The sequence below is a fragment of the Panthera tigris genome, chromosome D1, assembly GCF_018350195.1.
Source record: "Panthera tigris isolate Pti1 chromosome D1, P.tigris_Pti1_mat1.1, whole genome shotgun sequence".
NCBI lineage: Eukaryota > Metazoa > Chordata > Mammalia > Carnivora > Felidae > Panthera > Panthera tigris.
In genome coordinates this window covers 72,377,029-72,398,963 of record NC_056669.1, presented here as the reverse complement: position 1 = coordinate 72,398,963, position 21,935 = coordinate 72,377,029, and the positions used below count along the sequence as shown (strand labels likewise).

At 46.5% G+C, this 21,935-nt stretch overlaps 1 protein-coding gene across 3 annotated transcripts in view; it reads left to right on the top strand.

Annotated features, from left to right (window-relative positions):
* Positions 1-21,935, top strand: part of PLEKHA7 (pleckstrin homology domain containing A7) — a 219,311-nt gene that overhangs the window by 181,873 nt on the left and 15,503 nt on the right. For 2 of the 3 annotated variants that reach the window (XM_042958733.1, XM_042958732.1), the window contains exons 13-19: positions 2,047-2,100; positions 12,067-12,135; positions 12,316-12,396; positions 13,301-13,450; positions 13,992-14,093; positions 20,383-20,491; positions 20,658-20,884. In XM_042958733.1, the coding sequence (XP_042814667.1) occupies positions 2,047-2,100; positions 12,067-12,135; positions 12,316-12,396; positions 13,301-13,450; positions 13,992-14,093; positions 20,383-20,491; positions 20,658-20,884 (792 nt within the window). Of the gene's footprint in view, positions 1-2,046; positions 2,101-8,369; positions 8,451-12,066; positions 12,136-12,315; positions 12,397-13,300; positions 13,451-13,991; positions 14,094-20,382; positions 20,492-20,657; positions 20,885-21,935 lie in introns of all 3 variants that reach the window. The other variant, XM_042958730.1, reaches the window with a different exon arrangement.

The window sequence follows — 21,935 nt, the reverse complement described above, 5'->3', positions numbered from 1 at the left end:
GCTTCTCACCCGGTTACGGCGGCACCAGGCCAGGCTGGCCAGCGTGCGAAATCTCGCCGTCAGCCAGTTACTGCAGCACCAGCTGACCTTTCCCACCTGCCAGGTCAGCGCCGGTGGGCTCTCTCAGGGCCGGGGCCCCCCTGGGGGCAAGGGAGTGACATGCTGGCTCGTGTTGTTTCGTGCCCACACTCTAGTCTGTATTTGCTGTCTGGCTCTTTCCCTTGCTCCCTGCCTGTTTGCTTCTGGATGCTACTGGCACACACTGTGCAGTGGTGGTGGGGCCCACACCTCTGGTGCTGGGGAGGAGACTGCATGTGGTGTGAGGGACCCGAACTGTGGCTTCTCTGGCTCTGAGTAGTTAATGCCAGGCTGGTGTGCTGGTCATGTCCAAAGAGCTGTGCTGGCTGTCATTCTTGTTGCCACCTTGGGCACTCCTTGGGATGCTGAAAGGTGTGCTTCGTTGGTGTCAACCTGGAGGGGAAAAGGCAGAGTGTCTTCTCTCATCCGGGCAGTGCCCTGACGACTGATAAAGCGTCCTCACATCTCTTATTCTAGTGAACCTCACAGTAAGTTGGGAGAGGTTAGGCAGGACAGGAGTTACTACCACATACGAGGCACTCGATCTAGAGGGGAAAATGACTTGCCTGGGATCCCTCAGCCAGAGGCCTGCAGACTGGAGCCAAAATTCAGGTCCTATCTGGCATAGTGTTGTTATAAACCTTCCAGGACATGGAGGTTTGCAGGCAAGCTTCTAAAGGAGGGACCAGAGAATTGGTCTCCCAGGCATCTTGAGCAACTTAAAGAAGATGTTCACACGAGGCTGGTCCCTCTGGGCTACAGAAAAGTAGTCAGAGGACAGGTGAGGGAAGTGACAGGATTGTCACCTTCCTTAACTGTCCTGTTTTAGTGAGACCTGAGGGACTCAGGACACGTACTTGGAAAAATGAATGTAAGGGAACACAGGCAAAACCCCTAAGTTGTGAATTTGGGTGATTTTAAATAATATTCAGTCCTCTTACTGCTGTTCAAAGTGTATAGGGACTGGGCTGAAGGGGAAGTAGGGATGGGTAAGGGGACAGTTTAGGGATAGAAGTAGCATCTTGGAAGTCACTTAGTGTCCCTGACAATGGTACTTCAGGTCTTCTCATGCTTAAAAGCACAGCCTGAACATCTCACATTGCTTACTTGTGTTACATCAGAGATGTAAACAGGGCCCTCTCCCCCAGCCCTGACTTGCCTTGGTTTGCTGGGAGGCCTCTTATCCTGCTGAGAAAGTGGTACCCGAGCCATTTTTCTTAAGCCTTTACAGCCCCTCTTCCTAACAGCTTCTGTGATCTGTTACATGAGAAACACAAGTTCTAGAAAATCAGAGTCTTTTGCTTATTCTCACTGCTCCTGGTAATTACACTGAAGAACTCAACAGATTGTCAGAGACAATGCAAGCAGCCAGGTGTGACCCTGGAACTTCCTCAACTCCTGACATGGCCCCATGCTGAGCAAAGGGAGCCAAAACTTCCAGCAGCTGCTGGTGCTTAACATCATGGAATCCAAGGTCATGTCAGTCAGGACCTACCTGTGTCCCCACATCCTCTCCCTGCCCTTCTAGGCATTTAGCTGCACTAATGAGAGGGTCATTTCTGATGACAAGGATTGGAGCATTGGTGATTCATGGGACCCTAACTCAGATATTGCATGCTCTTCTAGCTGGACTGTCTAGTTTTGTCTCAGGAGCTCACCACTGGCCTCAGCTGCACTGCTGTCTTAGTGGTGTGTGTGCTGTCTCCCTGTTCCCCCCGAACTGTCCCTCAGCTAACTGATAGACCAGCTGGCTTTCTCCACAGTGACCTGCAAGGTCCACCATGCTGAAACAGGGCTTTGAGCTACATTGAGATATTTGTGCTTCCTTTGTGGACCCGGATGTGTTGGCCTGCTGTAGTTCTTTGACCCTGAATCTGTGCAGTGTAAATGGTTCACACATGAAGCCCCGAGTTTTAGAAACCCTTGGTGTTCATAACTGGCTTTTTTCTCTGTGTGCTTCCATTGAAGGCTGACGACACCTACCTCCAGCTGAAGAAAGACCTGGAGTACCTGGACCTAAAGGTGAGTGATGACGTGAGGACATGCACCCCATGTGCATGCCTCCCTTGGACGTGAGGCATGCCTCCCTTGGACATGCACCTTTCTGAGCGTGTCAGCCTCATTGAAGCCAAGCTCAAAGGCCAAGGCTGTGCGGGTCTTATCAAATCTGGATCCCAAATGAAGACGTCTCTTGTCTGAATGAGAAGAGTTTTATTTCTTATTGCCTCAAACCCTGGGTGCAGTTCCTTGATAATTCTGCAGTAAGATTTCTGGCTTATGGGATGAGGGCATAAGATCTTGATCTCTTCCTATCCTTGGTAAGGACCCAAAAGTGCTTTTAGATAATAACTGGTTGCTTCCTCAGAGCCTCCAGTGTGAATGGAATTGGGTTTGGTTCATAGGGTGCCACTGATGTGTGTCATCAGCTGTGAGTAGTTTGGTGGGTTTTTTTTTTTTTTTTTTTTTTTTGGTTTTGTTGCTGAGGGAGTGGGTTCCACCTGGAATTGTGCAACTCTGAGGCCTACATGGTCTCCCATATGGATAGTCTCCCATCCACATTCAGGAGATGAGCGCTGGGCCCCTCCCTGTAGGTGATGAAGCTTCAGTCTCTAAATCAGCCTTCATAGCGCAGAGAACCAAGAAAGCTGGTGAACAAGTGTGAGAGGCATTCTGCGTGAAAGAGAGCTGCTATTGTGTCATTCCCACAGCTCTCTGAAAGCTCCCACTGTGAAAAGCACTTCTTATGCCTAAACCATGAAATAGACTCAAGGAATGTGACCTTTAATTAACTGTGGGTGTGAGAGAGTGGGAGGGCCTGGAGGAGGACACCCAGGCGACTGCCACTGGGCAGGCCCCACCCCCCAGCACCCCTGTGTACCTGGCTTGAGATATTTTTAACATGGGGTTTGTGTGCTCGCTTCGGCAGCACATATACTAACATGGGGTTTGTTATCAGCCTTGGAGAAGCAAGAGTGTGAACACTATGCCCCGCGGCAGCCAATGGCGGACCTCCCTACACTGAGACAAGATCAGAGCCTTTGTTTAGGAATTGACTAGTTAACTTTTGTATCTGTGGAGTACGTGCTGTGTAATCAGCTCTGGAGAAGCCTAAGGGAGATGCAAGAGAAAAATTGAAACTCTCTGGCCCTGAGAATCTCCCAAATGATCTGGGTTAGAAAAGGAAAGTCTCCCAAAATAACACAGGCTTGTTTACAATGAGCTTACAAAGATCTGTCTGGCCTAGTGCTCAGAGTTGAGGTAGTGAAGATCACTGTGGGCTGCGATTCTGGGAAGGCTTCTGGAGGAGGTGGCGTGTGTGTGTAGCCTTGAAGAGCCAGAGGGTTTGAGTTGGTTGAAATTAAAGGGACAGGAACAGTGGGAGTCAAGGAGAGCCAGGGTGAGGGTGGTGTGGCTAGGGCTGGAGGAGGCAGACTGTCCATGTTCCTAATTCTTTATACAGGAAGGTGCAGTGAACAAGAGGCAGACTTGGCTTTCTGACATGAGTAAAACCAAGAGGGTTCTCTCAAAACCAGGACATTTTCTAGCTTATGTGTCAGTCAGGTCACACAGAGAATGAGCGAGTATTTTAAGTATGGTTGCAGTGCCTCAGGATGCTAAATGTGCAGTCCAGCCTATCCTGCTGTGCCCTGATCCTGGGCAGGGTCCTTCCACCATGCCCACCACCCCCACCTGACCTGGAGAGAGGTCCACCCACCTTCACCTGCTCTGTGTACCACCTCGTCTCCATTCCCTGGCCTCCCAGATAGCCAGTCACCATGCCATCTGCTTGGCTCTTCTCGCCCCTTCCTGGGGGCCAGGCAGTCAGCCAGAAGTATCTGTGGAGTATTCACAATGTACCTTGCATGGGTGGACCCCGAAGCGTTCCTCAGAGTTCTTGATGCACAGTGCAGGAGAGAGCTTAACGTGCCTGAGCTGAAGGAATAGGAAATACCTGTGTCCTGATTCCTGTTTGTACTGGATAGCAGAAACTCACAGTTGGTCCTGGAGGGAAGATTCAGTTCAGGTCGATTTTATTTCAAGATCATAGAATTGGAGTTAAAAGGGATTTAAAGAGAGAAGCTGAGGCACAGGGTGGCAGAGCAGAGCCAGGAGTCCTTGGATGTCCTGACTCCAAACAGAAGTTTAATAACAATAGAGGGTACCATGTATGACAGTCACTGTGTTTTACTTCTGTTAACTTATGTAACTCCCAGAGTGGCCCTGGAAGGAAGGTGGTTCTTATCTTTTTTTCACTGACTGAGGCTCAGAGAAGAAAATGACTTTCCCAAGGCCACATAAGTAGTTCCCGAGGAGTTGGTATTTAGGTATAGCTCGGAATCTGAAACTTGTGCTGTTTATCACCTTGTCTCCTAGCCTCTCTTAAAATGCTGCTTCTATCACTGTGGACCCAAAGGCATTCAGTTTCTGATGGAGCTGAGCTGGGGTCATTATCCCAAGAAATGCATTTGATGTGATAGAGGCAAGATGTATCCTTGGGGTGTTTCACTAGCTAGGCGCTGCCTATGCCCAGAACATTAGTCTTTCTGGAAGTTGTCATGTGATAGAAAACAGCTGTGTTGATACCAGAGTTCTCCAGTCTTATAGTTGTTACTCCAGTTGCTAAGTTCCTCTCAGAGAACTTTCACCCCAGATGAGCTGCACTTGCAGCAGGGAGGTGCTGGGGTTTGTGCTGTGTGTGAGTTGTCTATCTGGCATAGCTGCCAGAAAGGTTGGTACTGCCTTGGCCTCTCTCCAAGGTACAGGGTACTCCCATCAGGGAGGCAGTGGACCTGCTCTGCTCTGCTCAAACCCAGCTGGGGTATAGGGTTCCCTCATTTCAGGATCCGGACGAGGAAAGGGCTGGAAGCAAACCGGAGGTGTTGAGGGCCTATAGAACCATCGCTGAGGAGTGTATTAGGCAGGATTCTTTTGTTTGCAGGCGTCTGAAACCCAAATCAGCCTGCGAATAAGCCAAAAAGGGAATATACTGGTTCTTTTAGCCAAGGGCTACATCCCAGGGGCTCAGGCCGCATCATCACTGTTCTCCTTTCCCTGGTGTGTGGGCTGCTTCCATATGGCCAGGGAAGGTGGCTACCTGCAAACCCAGGTTCACTTCCTTCCAGCTTAGTGTCCCCATGGGTGGCCAGTTGCAAACCTAAGACTCCCTGTGGAATGAAGGAGGGGTTCCCTAATGGGAAGTCTTGCTAGGAAGAAACAAGAAACACAGCAGCAGTTAGCACAGCTGCAGTGCGGAGTGGTGGAAAGAGTTCTGGGTAATTCAGGAGACATAGAGACAGTCTACAAAGCTCTAAAACATTACCATGTGTCTTCTGTGGCTGTAAGGGAGAATTAAGACAAATCAACTGTACTTCAATTAAAAAAGAGAGAGAGAAGTGGATAGCAGCTACTAGTAGAGGGATTTCTAAAAGGGCCTGCTCAAGTTGTGGTGAAACACTCCCCCCTCCGTCTCTAGGGTGCAACTGAAGCTAGATGAACACTGCAGGACAAGAGGGATGCGTGATTATATCAGGAAAACCCTAAGTCCCATTGGCTCTTGAGATTGAGACATACTAGACAAAATGAGCTGATACTGAGCTCAGCTGGGGTCCCTGAGATGAGGACCTTTATGGGCAGAGTTGAATGGGCCCTGTAGCCCAGCCTGGGTGTGGGGACAACAATGAGCACAGCCCCACTGTGACCAGCTGCTTGTGAGAGGTCCTTGCAGGGAGAGGAAGGAGGTGAGCCCGTCTGGAGAAAAACAGCCTCCCTATCCCCACATGGTTGGCCTAGGCTCCCCCATGGCCCTGTTTCAAAGGCCACAGGCTTAAGGATCCAAAGCTCCTGCCATCACCAATCAGCTGATGCTCAGCTTTCAGAATCAGTATTTGCTTCCCTACATGTTGTGGAACTTTTTCTCCCTAAAGTGAGCATTTCTGCTGTTGTACCAAGTGATCAAACAAAGGTGTATTCTAGTCTTTTAGAAGATGCTCTGTATTAATGCTCTTTTTGGAAAATGTTTACTCTTCTGGCATTTTACTTGGTGGTGCCAGGGTGGAAAGGACTCCACCTTGATTAAGCATCTGTTCCTGCCTGGCAGTGTTTGGGCACATGTTCATTATCTCACTTAATCCTCTAAGCAGCCTTGAGAGATAGGAATTATTACCCCCGCCCACATTACTAACCAAGAACCCAAGTATCAAGAGAAGTCACTTCCACAGTAATGTGTGTGGAATTTGAACCCAGTGTCTAACTTTACACCTGCCTTCTTTCTTCTGTGTACCATGTACTTTGCCCACCCTAAAGTTGTATTCACTGAATTGTATTTCTGGCATCATAGTTCTGTTTTTCAGTACCCTATACCCTAGCTAGGTCTGAAGAAGCAGGTATGGTGGTCACTGTTATTGACAGCTTAGATTGTTTTTATGCAGCTGTGAAGCACACCTGGGAAGGGGAGGTGGAAGGGAGGGTATCTGCTGCTGGTCAGGTGGTGTCATTGTAGGTAGAGCAGGTTGCAGTCAACCCCACAGAGACTGTTTGTTGTTCCTGGTTGAGGGATGTGTCATCAGTGGCTCCGGGCAGTTGGCCTCCAGATTCTTCTTGACTGAGCTTGAGATCAGGGCTTCTCTGTTAAGGGTTTATTTCCTAAGTTAGCTTCTAGAGCAAAGTTTGTTAAGTTGTGGTCTAGATACGATCTACCTCAGGATCACCTAGGAGCTTGATTTTTTTTTTTTTTTGAAGTACAGATCTTGGGGGTTCTGTTGAATTAGAACTTCTGGAAATGGTACCCAGAATTCTGCATTTTTTAAATCAAGCTCTGGGATGATTCTTGTGCACAAAGAAGTTTGAAGTCTGTTGTTCTGGAGCAGAGATTATTAATCCTGGCCATGAACTAGAATAACCAGGAGGGCTTTTAAAATGAGTATCAGCGCTTTGATCCTACCCCTTAGAGATTCTGATCTAATTGGTAATACTCCGGTATTATTCTTTAAAAACAAATAAACAACTCTGTAGGTGTTTCTAATGTATGGCCCATATGGTTGAGAAACATTATTGGCCAGGGTTGAGAAACATTATTTCAAAGCAGTGGTTCTGAACATGTAATCCCAGGCCAACAGCATCAGTAATACCTGGGAATTTGTTAGAAATGCAAAATCTTGGATCTCACCCCAGACCTGCTCAGTGAGAACCTCTGAACACAGGGCCCAGCAAATCTGTATACAGTTGACCCTTCAACAGTGTGGGAGTTAGGGGCATCAACTCCTGTGCAGTTGAAAATCCAGGTAAAACTTAACTCCCCAAAACTCAACTATTAATAGTCTACTTTACTATAAACAATCGATTATTAACACATATTTTGTATGATATATGTATTACATACTGTATTCTTATAATCAAGTAAGCTTGAGAAAAGAAAATGTTAAGAAAATCATAGAAAAGAGAAAATTTATAGGGCTGTACTGTTTTTGTTGAAAAACAAAAATCCATGTATAAGTGGGCCTTCATGGTTTAAACCCATAGTTCAAGGGTCAGCTGTATTAACAAGCCCCCTCCAGGTGCTTCTGAAGCATGCTGAAGTTTGAGAACCACTTTTTACAGTAGTGGTTCCCAGTCTTGGCTTGCACATCAGTATCACCCAGGGGGGCTTTTAAGGACCCACTCCAACGAATTATATCTGAGTCTCTTGGAGTAGGACTCGGGTATCAGTTTTTTTAAAGCCACTTGGGTGATTCCAGTGTTCACCCAGGGTTGAGATCCACTGTTTTGGTGGGTAAGGGCAGTGTTCCCTCAAAGGAGCTCTAAGCATTTGGGATCATTGGTAAGACATCATTATTTAGATGAACATAGGTGTGGAGATGAGGGTCTGGGGCACTGAAGGTGGAAAATGTGGGGCAGGGATGAGACTAACGCATGGCACCACCCTAGTGATTTGATGTCTTGCAGTGTAAGGTGAGGGAGGACGAAGGAAGAAGCAAAGTCCCTTCTTGTCTTCTGCAGGAGAAACAGGAAGGAAATGGGCACCGACATTGGCCCTCTCATGTAGACTAGCCTGCACTAAGATCCTTCAGGCAGAACTTATTTTCCCCCATTTTATAGGTGAGGGATCTGAAATCTGGAAAGGCTCAGCAGCTGGGAAGCAGCACAGCCAGACTGAGACTCAGTCATTTGAACTGCACAGCACGCGTCCTCCTTAAAGTTTCCCCTTACCGATTCCCCAAATTCTGGCTCCTTCAAGTGTCTTTTGATGTCTCACCTGTTACGTTTTGTTATATTTGCCTTTTTGTTTGGAACAGATAAAAAATAATGAACCTTTGATCAACGTGCTTTACAAAGTGCTGAAGAAGTCAGCACGGGGCTGTCGGCCCAGGAGAAGCGTAAGACGATCTGATCTGTGTCTCCAAGCGGGGCCATTCCATTGCTTTTGGCTCAGTGCCGACTTCATCACTTGCTTAACCAGGGGCTCTCCTGACCGCCCCCAGGCTTCCTGCAAGTCATCTCGGTTTATTTTTTTCTCCTGTTGAAGCTCCCTTCAGCATTTTGGCTGGTGCACCAAGCTGAACCTCTCACATGCGGTGTTCTGTGACTCCATCTTTTGTGCTGCCGCGGGGGTGGGAGGGGCTTGCCTGGCTTGCCACCAGCTTGTGTTGTGTTCCCATTCTCTCTCTGCCTCCATGCCGAGGACTGACCTAGACAGAGACCAGTGTGGTCTTTGGAGTCAAGCATGAGGTCTTAGGAAGGAGTTAGCAGTTCCTGGTCACCTTGGAGCCTCTGGCATATCCTGAGATTCTACCATGGCCTTGGGATTAGGCTGGCTCTTCTTCAGGGCAGGGTGTTGATATTGAAAACAGTCTAGAGCTAGACTAGAACAAAATGGGCCACCCCCTTTCCCAAGTCCCCCCTTTGACTGATGCAGAAGTAGTGCCTGAAATGTAGCCAACTTTTGTAGCATTCCAAGGGAGGCTACAGGTTGGGAGGCAGGTGCTATGTGCAGTCATCCCGAACCCTGAGAAAAGGTGTGTCGAGATGTGGTGGAAGGGAGGTAAAATGCCTGAGTGGCCTTCAGTTCCTTTCTGGTGCACAGACTCTTTCAAATGGATGAGTGCCCACTGAATTTCACTTTTTTCTGGTGACAGAAATGCTGAAGACACATAGTTGATATTTCAAATGGATTTAAACATTGCTGTCACAAAACACAGTTTTAAAAGGAAAATTACATGTAATATACTACTTGTGGATATTTCATAGCAGCCTTGACTGCAGAACAAAGCTAAATTCAGAAGTTTAAAGGGCCTTTGAGCTGTGTAAGTACTTTCATGAAGCCCATGGTCTAAAGCCTATAGGAGTAGGAGCCAACTCATACGATTTTGATACGGTCACAGGTTCATCAGGCAAACACTTCCCAAATATCCTCAATGTGGTGGGCCCTGGCTGGACTTTGAGGATACAGAGAAAATATGTCATAGTCCCTACAACCACCTCTCATCAGGTTACTATCTTTTGAGGGGAGAGAGAGCACATCATCTAATGTACTAAGGCCCATAGTTGTGGGAGACATCAGGTGTGGGAGGACCTCCCCTGAGGGGCACCAGACCCAGTTGGAGGTGAGGGAGTTAGGGAAAAGCAGCAACTGTCCCTCTGTTGAGTCTCCAGTCCTAACAGACTCAGTCATTTCAATGCCTAACTCACAGCACCTTAACCACAGCCATTAAAAGGGGACAAGAGAGAATTACTTCTTAGAAAAGAGGGAGTAACCTAATATCCTGAGAGAGAAAAGAAACATTATGTGTCAATCTAAAACGGAAATGAAAGCACAGAAATTTAGAAGAATTTAATCAGGAGGCAAATGGTCCTAATACACTTAACTTCTAAGAAATTCCATATTACTGATTTTTATAATGACTGATTCATCCCCGAAAAGGTTGAATTTATATTCAGTTCTGTGAAGGCAGTGTAGGATTTACTTTTAGAAACCTTTCCATCAAAAAGTTTAAAAGGTTCAGCTTTCTCGAAATGCCTTTTTTTGTGTCGAATACGTCATTCCTCATGGCGCTGGATAAATGAGGCATTGCTCAATTAGATTCTCTGCCTTGCTATTTCAGTATCAAAAAGATATCATCTGTTAAAAGCTTCAGTGAAATCAGGGGAAGAGTTTTGCTAGGAGGAAAAATCCCCACAGCATATCTCAATTTGAAAATGATTTCTTCCTGGGAAGTGAGCCAAGGGCCAGCCCTTTGGAGAGTAGACCAGCTCATTGTCCTGTGCTTTAATGGAGGACTGTGACACAGAGTGACCTCCCTACCTTTACCTGCTGGGTTCCCCTGAGTTTGGCCCAAGTCCTGCCTGGAACGTCCAGCTGTTCGTGGTTCACCAGGTTCATTCCACCCCTCCTCCTCCTCCCTATCCTTATTCTCCCCACCTTTCCTACCCCTCTGTCCTTGCAGGAGCCAGCAGTTTGTTTGTGGATTGTGGCAGTAGTCCATGTGTTCCGTGACTGTGTGTATACATGTATGTACACATAATCTGCCAGTCTGAAGAGCAGAATTTGGCTGGAGTTCTATTTTTTCCAGGATGCTACAGCACTGACCCACATGTGTTTTACCTTTGACCTACCTGCAATGCAATAAGCATTTTCCCAGTGCCTTCCAGTGTGCCAGGCTTTATGTTCAGGGCTGACTTGACCAAGATAAATAAGACATCTGTCCCTGACATCTACTGTGTGATCAAAAGGAGCATAGGAATGGATGGGGGTGTGTCTGCAGCCAGACTCAGTCCTCAGCCCAAGGCCTAGAGATGGCATTGTCCCTTGACCTTGACCTTCGCATTTGCCAATGATTATAGGAAGAAGGAGTGTAGGACAGTTGGGCACATGAGTGGCTTGAGTTCTAAGGAGGATGTTTGCCAATATATTTTTGCTTCTTATTTACACTCACAAACTTAGTGGACCTCTCAGATGGAGTAGGGAGAAAGTGAGGGCCATCTCTCCAGCAATTGTCTATCCATCCACACCGGAACCCTCTGCATAGTATACACATCACCTATCTCAGCTATGATCGACTCCACCCTGTTTCCTTGGTCATATCTGCAAAATGGAGTTCAGCAAGATGGTCTTCCTTGCATGGGGCATATTTGACCTGTCTCCCTGACCATGACTTGGCCAGGGGGGTGCATCTGTGGAAAAGTTCCCCCACCCCCGCCCCATACAGCTTTTGGCATGAAGGATATTAGGGGGGAGTGAAAACATGGGCTAAAGAGTTGGGTTTAGCTTTGTAGGGTTAGTGGGAGATGGTAGCATGGTGCCCACATGGGGTCAAGGGAAGGATGGACAATGTTATGAATGCCCACTGGCTCATAAGGTTGGGTGATTTTTGTCTACTGCTTCTTGGTTTCCTTTCTTGAGAGGACAGGGTAACTTGTGACTTATACAAGTATGACCTAGCCTCAGTTATTTAGGGATCAATTGAAAACCCCAGCCATCCAGGTTCCTTCATCCCTTGACCAGATTCTCTTCCCAAATGGTATAGGATGAGATAGGCTGACCTTGCTCATGGGGAAGTAAGCTGCTAAGAGGCTTCCTTAAACTAAGGCTGGACAGTGCCCCAGGGGCTCACTGGTTCCTCCTGGTTCACCTCACTGCCCTGGCTGGGGGGTCACATTTTCGATAGCTAAACTGTGTCTTTTAAATCTTCCAGGATTCATACTGGATTCACTTTGGGCAAATTAAGCTTCCACAGTCAGAGACTATATCTTGGATGCCTACTTTTTCTTTAGTTTGAGAAATTTACAAGTGCTTCTTGAATCACAAAAAGGCTTTGGTTTTTCCCTAAAATGAAACAGGCATACAAATGAGGTAGCATCTGAGTTTTTGCCCCTTTCATGCTATGACCCTACCTGTAAAGACTTCCACACTTGTCCATTGTGGGGCTAACTCTCCTTCTCTAAGTCTAATCCTGAACCTTGAGGTTAATCTGCTTTAAATTGTTCACCTCCCAGATGACAGGCAGGGATCTCGTCAAGGATCGAAGTCTGAAGCCAGTGAAGATCGCGGAGAGTGACATTGACGTGAGTAAACAGGGTGACAGGCTGACCCCCTGGCTGCCTGCTGCCCCCAGACCCAGGGCGGGCGGGCAGCTTCAGGCGGGGTGTGGAGGGATTGGAAGGCCAAAGACCTTCTGATCACACTTCAAGGTTGTGCCCTTTTCTCATCATCCCAGGCCTTCTCCCACCTGTTCTTGCTCACAGGTCAAACTGAGCATCTTCTGTGAACAAGACAGGATCCTCCAGGACTTGGAAGACAAGATCCGAGCCCTCAAGGAGAACAAAGTATGCATCAGTTTCACATAATCTTGGGCTGGCTGGCAGGGGGTTTTGTCATTCTGTATTTTCCACAGATACAGATTGGACTGTCATGTCACAGGTATTCATTTAGCCAGAACAGGTACTTGTTTATCTAGAACAATGTGTGGGTTTAAAGGGTGCTTCCAGGAGGGTTTCTGCCTAAACCTGGAGGAAATCTTTTGGGGAGACTTCAGACTGCTTATTCCGAGTGCCACCTACCCCTCCCCCACCTTAATTCTGCTCTGACTTAACTCTCCTGAGAGGCACCATGAGGTTAGCCTGGGAGAGGAGGGCTCCACTGGCTTGTATGTGATGACCCCAGGCCCCTGAATTCCATGCAAGGCGATTGCCTTGGAGAAAGTGGCCATACTTATAATAGGACAGAGGCTATCACTTTCTAGAGCTCCTTTCCTCCTAGGATCTGGGCTATGGAGGAAGCAAGTCTAGATGAGGGAGGAGGAACAGGCCAGGGGCTGCAGTGTTTGGTTTCTTGGACCCTTAGTGTGATACTTTTTTTTTTTTTTTGCATTTTAATAAGGCATTGTATTTGTGATGCTGAAGGTTTATAACATGTGCTGATAAAACTTAAGAGAATTTTCCATCTACTCTTTCATGTATCCTTATAGTTTATCCCATAAAGAGTGGATGATCTTATACCCACTTCACAGATGAGGAAGCTGAGGCACAGAGCTGTTAGGTGACTTGTCCTAGGAGGCCACCCAGTGGGCAGAGTTAGAGCTGGAATCAGAGGCCCTGACTCAGGCTGCAGCTGGGCAGTAGGTCCTTCAGCCTTAGATCCAGCAGATTTATTTAGTTCCTAGCATGGTATGGGGAGGCCTTCAGGGACTGTCCTGCTTTCCTCTTGCTCTTTGGCCCTTGCCCGATGTAGGACCAGCTAGAGTCCGTCCTGGAGGTATTGCACAGACAGATGGAGCAGTACCGAGACCAGCCCCAGCACCTGGAGAAGATTGCTTACCAGCAGAGGTTGCTGCAGGAGGACCTTGTCCACATCCGGGCGGAGATCTCCAGAGAGTCCACTGTGTGTAGAGGGTGTGGAGGGTGGCAGACGCTCTCCCGCCCCCATTCCTCCACCCAACCCCCCGCGATGGGCTGGGCAGGGGGCTGCTTCTCCTATCTCACAGCTGTAGTTGAGTTGGTGGCCGGGACAAGAGTCTTGATATAGTGACTCCTGTATGGCTACAGTGAAACACCAAGGGGACCACATTTCTCAGAGCAGCCTGCAAGGCCCTTCCCTTGAACTGTGTACAGTTAATTCCAGCATGTCAGAATTTCTCCTTTTTTATTTGTCCATCTCATGTGTGGTGCAGGTGCTTTCTGCCGGGGTGGGGGACCAAAGCATCTCCAAGTGTGGGAGAGGGAACAGTGCAGGTGGCCTGGGTCAGAGCAGGAATGAGAAGACAAGCCCTGTCTCTCTCGTACCAGGCCTGCCTGAGACCCTCTGGGAACCCCCTTTCCTCTTCCCCTGGCTGGGTCAGCAGTGGTCAAGAGCACAGGTGCTCATGGGCCCATCTTGGGGTCAGGGGATAACTAAGAATCAGAAGCATTTTCTTGGCCCACAGGAGATGGAAAATGCCTGGAATGAATACCTGAAGTTAGAGAGTGATGTGGAGCAGCTGAAGCAGACCCTGCAAGAACAACACAGAAGAGCCTTTTTTTTCCAGGTGACCCAAGGACTCTTCATCCCTTCTGAACTCTGATCTCTTCTGAGAGCCTTCACCTGTGGGGCTCTGAGCCCTTCCCAGGGGCTTTTTCCTCCCCCACCGGGACTCAGCCTGCTTGCCCCCCCCCCAGCCCCCCCTTCTGGCCAGGCTGTGATGAGAGAACTCACCTCAGCACCCCCTGCCTCTTGGGCATTTTTGCAAGCATTTTGCTACGGATCATTTGGAGGAAATGGCCCTGAGGGGAGAGAAATACTGAGCTTGAGAACCTTACAGACACTTGAGAATAATCTGTTCCCGTGATTCTTGGTTCCATTTTGGGGCTACTCACTTAGCAGCAGAAAGCCCCACCTCCTTCCTTCCTAACTTCCTTCCTTCCTTCCTTCCTTCCTTCCTTCCTTCCTTCCTTCCTTCCTTCCTTCCTCTGATTCCTGAAGATAGAGGTTATCAGTCCTTCACCTGAGGAGGCGGTGTGACTCCAGGTCCATCTAGGTGCCTCTGGTCTCCAGGCAGTCATTTGCATTTCTGGAGCCAGGCTGGGAGATACCCATCACTGTGGCCACTGCTCTACTCAGGAAAGGCAGCCTTAGAGCCCTGCCTCCTCTACCTTTAAAACCAGGCCACTCCATTGATGGCTGCCTCTGCCCCCAAAGGTGAGAGAAGAAAGGCCCTATGTGGTCTTTATTCTTCCAGGCTGGGTCCTCCAGCTGCCCAGTGTTTCCCCATTGTGGTGCTCGATCAGGGTTCTGCCCACCCTCAAATTTTTAAAAATGGAAAATAACCTGCTTTTGAACCCAACTTCAGATCTACTGTATCTCTTCCATCAGTTCCCTGACATTAATTCAATTTATTTGAAATCAGCAAGCATTCATTGAGACATCTTGTGCATGAAGCACCATGCGAGGCCAATTTTGACGCTAAGCTTTCTAATCGATGGACTGGTTCTAGCCAAGGCTCTTTCTTAAAGTGACTTCGTATACGTACTGACTTTGGATGTTAGTGAAGGAATACAAGAGGCGAGCTGGGTTTGTGGCCCTGGAGATGCCTGCTATCCCTCCACTCACCATTGGGGGCCAATTCGCAGAAACCTCGTCCAAGACCATGTGGAGAAGACTCTTGCCTGTAGCTCAGGGCTGGGCTGGCCTGCTAGGTCTCCCAGAAGTTGTCTGTCTCTTGCTGTTGTTTTTTCCCCCCATAATTTCCCTGAACCCAAGCTAACCTTTTCCTATTCTTTTTTGGTACCACAGCACTTGGCATAGTGGCTTGAAAATACTAGTGAATACTGTTGACAAAGTCCTTCAAGTGATTATTTCTAGTTACTAGTTCCTTAAAGTGTTCTGTCCCATTGTACTTATCTTCTTGGATCTTTTTCAATGATCTACATTAATTTTAGCAGTAATGTTTTTTAGCTTTTCATTCCTTGTGTTTCTATAATTATAAAAATAATACATGAATGCATCTCTCTGTAAAGGCCAAACAATAAGAAGAAAAAGCAAAACATGAAATAAAAGCCCCTCTTCCCTCCCTTCTCTTTCTGCTCCAGTCTGTCACCTTCTCTGTATGTAATCAGTGCCATCAGTGGGTGGTATTGTCTTCCATACCATTTTCTGTGCATTTTCAGACATGTGCCCATACATAAAATAATTTGTTTGGGGGTGTGAGTTGGGTGTACTTAGAGAGGAATTATACTTACACGTTCGGTTACTTGCTTTTTTGTCAGAACTTTATGTTATAGAAATCTTTCCAGGAAAAGTACCCCCAAGTTTATGTTGCCTGATACAGTAGCTATTTAAGTGTAAACATAAATTAATTGAAATTAACTAAAATTAAAAATGTATTCCTCAGTCACACTAGAATCATTTCAAATGCTCAGTAGCAGCTCACGTGTGGCTGGTAGGTACTGTATTGAACGGCACAGATTATAGAAGATTTCTATAATCTCAGAAAGCCGTGTAAAGTAAAAGAAATTAGTTCTTAACAGCTGCATAGTTTTCATAGTCTAGATATTCTATACCTTAGCCATTCCTTTCTGATGGGCATTTAAGTTATTTGCAGTGTTTTGCTTTTATAATGGTACCACAAAAAACATCTGTGTAACTGCCTTTTCAAGCCCATTTATAAGCATTTATCTAAGGCTTTTAGGAGTGGCCTTGCTCTGTTGAAATGAGTGTACATCTTAAATGTTGATGGATGCTGCCCAGGCACCCTCTAAAAGGCTGCACTCATTTGCCCTCCCACCCACAGTGAATGAGGGTGCTGAACCCTGTTTACCTACAGCTCCTGCAGCACTTGATGTTATCAGTCTTTTTAGCTTTTGCCATTCTGCTGGCTGAAAAGGACATCTTGTTTTAATTTGCATCAATTTAATCACTAGTAGGGTAAACATCTTTTTATATGATCATTGGCCATTTGTGTTTCTACCGTGCCTTATTTCATGGTGATTTAACTTGCAGCAGTCCCAGAATCCCTTTCTCTGCTCTAAAAAACAAATGAGTACAATGTATAAGTCTTGTCACAGACTTCCTGGAGAACTTAACCATGTAAGTTATAAAGAGCTAGGCTAGATTGAAGCCTAGGCCCTGCAGCTTGATGTCTACCTAGGCTGGAGGCATTGCTCATGCTTTCCCTGAGTGCCAAAGTGACCTCGGAAGCTCACAAAGCCCTTCTTTGAACAGCCTTTGTGCTAACTTCTTTGGTGTAGTTCTAGACCAGACAAGCTGTTAGAGTCCTGATATTAGACTCCAGAGTCATTAACACTGGAGATACGTTTGTAGCCACATATGCAAATTCTCAGCCGTGGAACTTGCATGGAAACTTGCCTCCCTTTAGCCAGGTTTGGCTGTGAGAAAATTTGTAGGCTTTTCAGTGAAGATGAGTGGATTTGTTTATAAAGATCCTCATGACCACCTGTGCAGGGAAGCCAGAGAACAAAGAACATCCAGGTAACTGTGAAAACTATGTGATAAGTGAGGCTACCTGTATGTGTTCTTACTTCTGGACAATAAATTCAAGCCTTTGCTGAATGCAGTACCTAGTAGCCTTCCCTGCCCAGCATGGTGTGAGGATGCAGGAATGAAAACCACCCCGTGCTCCCCAAAAGCTTCCTTGACTTTGTCATTAAGTTCTGAAATTCCATTATCCTTGGAGAACCTTAGAGATTCTCTGGCTTTCGCTTGTTGTTGCTCTTTTCTTACATACGAGGGTGGCAGAAAGGCAAAATGGGGGCAGGATTGTAACCTGACAGGTATGTATGCCAGGTAGACTGCCAGAGGAGAGGGGAAAGGGTTGATTTTAATCTGATACTCCTCCTTTACCTTTTCCCAGCATTCTGCTTAGTCTGCTCCAGAGATAATCTTGTTAGCTTACACACCCACTCTGGGCTCAATAACATGTCTGTTTTAGGGCACACGTGCTTTGGTGTGGCGCTAAGCATCAAGCCCATTCCTTGTTTTTCAGCCCTGAGAGGATGTGCGTTGGTGTTGGAAGGATGGAGAGAGTATGAGAATGTGAGCTCCTTTAGGAGACATCTGTTGTCTCAGCTGTTGGACTTCATTTGGTCAAGGAACTTTATGTGATTGGTCCTTTTTTCACTCAACATACATGTACTGAGAGCCTGCTGGGTCCCCAGCCCTGTGGGGATATACCAAGGAGCACATAGTCTACTTGCAGAATCAGGCAAGTCCTTAAGTATCACACATGCAAGAATCCTTCCACTTGAGGGTGACTGGGCGCCTCGAGAGCAGATGTGGTATGAGGACTTTGCTTTTAAGCCCATGGAGGAATGATCACAGCTAAGTTCTCCCATGATAGTTTAAAACTTAATACTGGGATGCCTGGGTGGCTCAGTCGGTTAAGTGTCTGACTCTTGGTTTCAGCTCAGGTCACGATTTCACGGTTAGATTGAGGCGGACATTGAGCTCTGCACTGATAGCACAAAGCCTGCTTGGGATTCTGTGTCTCCTTCTCTCTCTGCCCCTCCCCTGCTCCTGTTTTCTCTCTCTCTCTCTCTCTCTCTCTCTCTCTCTCTCTCTCTCTCTCTCTCTCTCTCTCTCTCAAAATTAAACAAACATTAAAAAAATTAAAAGAATACTTTCATGTTCAAACAACTCTATTACAAGTTGCCCACAGGTTAATATCCAGAATATATAAAGAACTTACAACCCAACGCCAAAAAAATAAAAAACAAACTTCTTTTTTTTTGAAAGAAGCCATACAGTATCACCTTATACTTCTCAGAATGGCTACAATAAAAAGGCAAGAAATAAATGTTGGTGAGGATGTGGAGAAAAAGGAACCCTTGTGTTCTGTTGGTGGGAGTGTAAATTGGTATAGCCACTGTAGAAAACAGCATTGAGGTTCCTCAAAAAATTAGAAATACTGTATGATCCAGTAACTCCTCTATTGGGTATTTACCTGAAGAAAACAAAAACACTAATTTTAAAAGATACATGCACCCCTATATTTATTGTAGCATTATTTACAATAGCCAGGATATGGAAGCAACCTAAATGTCCATCTGTAGACAAATGGATAAAGAAGATGTGTTATACACACACACAATGGAATATTACATACTTATAGAAAAGATGAGCTCATGCCTTTTGCAGCAACACGGTATTTATGCTAGGCGAAATAAATCAGACTGAGAAAGACAAATACCATATGATTTCACTCATGCAGAATCTCAAAATACAAAAGAATAAACAAAAAAGCAGACTCAGACCTGTAAATACAGAGAACAAACTGATGGTTGCCAGAAGGGAAGGGGTTGAGGGGGATGCACAAAACTGGTAAAGGGGAGCGGGGGGAGGTATTGGCTTCTAGTCAATAAAAGAATAAATCATTGGATTAAAAGGCACAGCATAGGGAACATAGTGATATTGTAATAGCATTGTATTGTGGTATCTTGACAGACAGTAGCTACACTTGTGGTGAGCATAGTGTAACATATAGAGAAGTTGAATCACTATGTTACCTGAAACTAACGTAACATTGTGTGTCAAAGACACTCCATAAAATTCCCACAGTCCCTTAATCCTGATAAAGTCTGCTCACCTCTTTTTAGTATCTCTCCCTGTCCGATTTCTATTGTAACTTGTCAGAGTATGCATATGGTTGGGTAGCCTGGCCCTTTTCCCATTGTACTTTAAAAAAAAATAAGTTTTGTCACATAATTCACATACCATAAAATTCACCTTTTTAAGGTATACAATTCAGTGGTATTTAGAATATTTAGAATTGTGCAACTGTCACCACAGTTTTGTAACATTTTCATCATTCCCCCAAAAGAAACCCTCTATCCATTAAGAGTCACTCCCCATCCACACCCCCACCTCATCTACTTTGTGTCTCTGTAGATTTATCTCTTCTGGACATTTTGTATAAGTGACATAACACATGGCCTTTTGTGTCTAGCTTCTTTCACTTTGCATAAATGTTTTCAAGGTTCATCCATGTTATAACATGTATTAATACTTCATTTCTTCTTATTGCCAAATACTCGCTGCCCATTGTACTCTTAACCCCAAATCCCAGGATTCAGCTCTGTCTTTTAAAAGATGTTCTTTATGGGGTACCACTCTGGCTCAGTCAGTAGGGCATGAAACTATTGATCTTGGGATCATGAGTTCACACCCCATGTTGGGTGTAGAGCCTACTTAAAAAATATGAAATAGTTTTTTAAAAGATGCTCTTTATATTCTGGGGATAGTGTAACCTCTAGTCCTTGCCTTCTCTTCCCTTTTGCCATGGTCGCCTAAAACAATCTATTTTTTTTAACTGTGATAAAATATATATAACAAAGTTTATTACCTTAGCCATTTTTAACATATGGTTGAGTAGTGTGAACTATATTCACCTTGTGCAACCCATCTGCAGAATTTTCTTCATCTTGCAAAACTGGATCTCTGTACCCATTAAACGACAATCCTCATTCCCCTCTCCACCCCAGCTTCTGATAACCACCCTTCTGTCTCTGTCTTTGATTACTCTAGATACCTTATCAGTGGAAGCATATAGTATTTAAGGCAATCTTTTAAATTTGGGAGAAATAGGCAAGGTGAATATGTGAAAGATCCTCTGAATTTCTCCCCTAGATCTTGGGTGTTTTCCATGTGTGTGGTACCCTATGAAGCTTCGAGGCAGGCTTGGCTCTAGCCCTGGTGGGGTTTCCAAAGGGGATGCTGCCCCACCCAGGGTGAGGTGCTATGTCTGAAATGATAGCGTAAGTCCTAATGAGAAACTTCTGGTGAGGATCTGAGAGGGAAGTGAACCACCACCTTGTCTTTCTCAGGAGAAATCGCAGATACAGAAGGATCTCTGGAGGATTGAAGACGTCATTGCAGGCCTGAGTACAAATAAAGAGAACTTTAGAATCCTGGTGGAATCAGTCAAAAATCCAGGTGAGCAGGCCATCTTCCTGGAGTCAGGGGGTTGGAGGCCAACACCCAGGTATGTGGGCTGGCCCTTGCAGAGGTCAGATCTTTATGGCGTAAGCCCCTCCCCTTGTCCTCCAGAGACGAGGGTCTTTGTTCCATTCCATCCTTTGTTTGTCTCCACACACTTTAGAAAGAAAAACGGTGCCTTTGTTTCCTCATCCGCCTGTGCCTTCACTCTCAACTTCTGAGAGCAAGCCACCCCCACAGTCCAGCCCTCCCACCAGCCCCGTGCGGACCCCTCTGGAGGTTCGACTCTTCCCCCAGCTGCAAACCTATGTGCCGTACCGACCTCATCCACCCCAGCTGAGGAAAGTGACATCCCCTCTTCAGTCACCAACCAAGATGAAGCCCAAAGTTGTAAGTATCGATGGCCAGTTGCTGAGCAACTGTTGTCCCTCTCTCTCCTCAGGTCAGCTTCTGTTGGGAGAGAAGCTTTTGGGAAAACCCGGGAAGACAGAACCAGCCAGAGTCCTGAGCTATGAATAGTTAAGGAGTGGTAGGGCCTTGCTGTTGTGCTTTAGACTCCCAGAACTGGAAAGGGCCTTAGAGAGGATCTAGCCCAACCTTCCCATTTTGCAGTTGGGAAAACCGAGGTCCAGCAAGAAGAAGTGATTGTGTTAAGTAGGGTGGAATTTGTGATATGCATCATGCAGAGGTAGGTAGCCCCACACAGGACTCCTTGCAAACCTGGAGTTACACAAGCCTGTGGGTGATGAATTCCTCTCAGCAAGAGTATTTTGTCTTCATCGGCAGCTGAGCACTCTGTGGGTTGTAGAATACAGTTGATCTTCACAACAACCTCATGGAGTATAGACAGGAAGGTCTGTATCCCATTCTACACATATGAGAACTGAGGCCCAAAGGTGTTAACATTTGCTTGAGATCTCCATATTAGTGGATCCAGTCCACATCTCCTGACTGTTCTTTGTGCCATCTGCCATCTAACTGGACATTCAGCCCAGCTCCTCAGATCAGTTTTGTGGCCATGTGGTTGCCTGAGCCAACACCTTGGCTTGACTGGCAAAGAGAAGGGCCAAGCTTTTGACAGAATCTGGGAGCAGACTTTAAGGAAATAGAAGATGTGGTCAGGTACTGTGATGGTTCGTGTCTCCAGGGCCAGGCCAGCCTTGGCTGGAGAATACGAGGGATCTAGCCTAAGTGACAGGGAAGCCATAGTAGAGGGGACCTTGGGATGGGGACCTTCAGGTTTTGCCAACAAAGGCTTAGAGGAGCTTTGCCTGGGCACTGGGTGTGCCTAGGACCTGTGACAAGGTTGGTGTGCAATGCTGGCTAAAACACACAAATTCCCATACCCTGGTCCTCACTGTCCACCTGCTTCCTGTCGTAGCCCAGGGCCCAGAGCTGGAACGACAGGTGCTGGGACTGAGTTGCTGTGAGTTTCTTCATG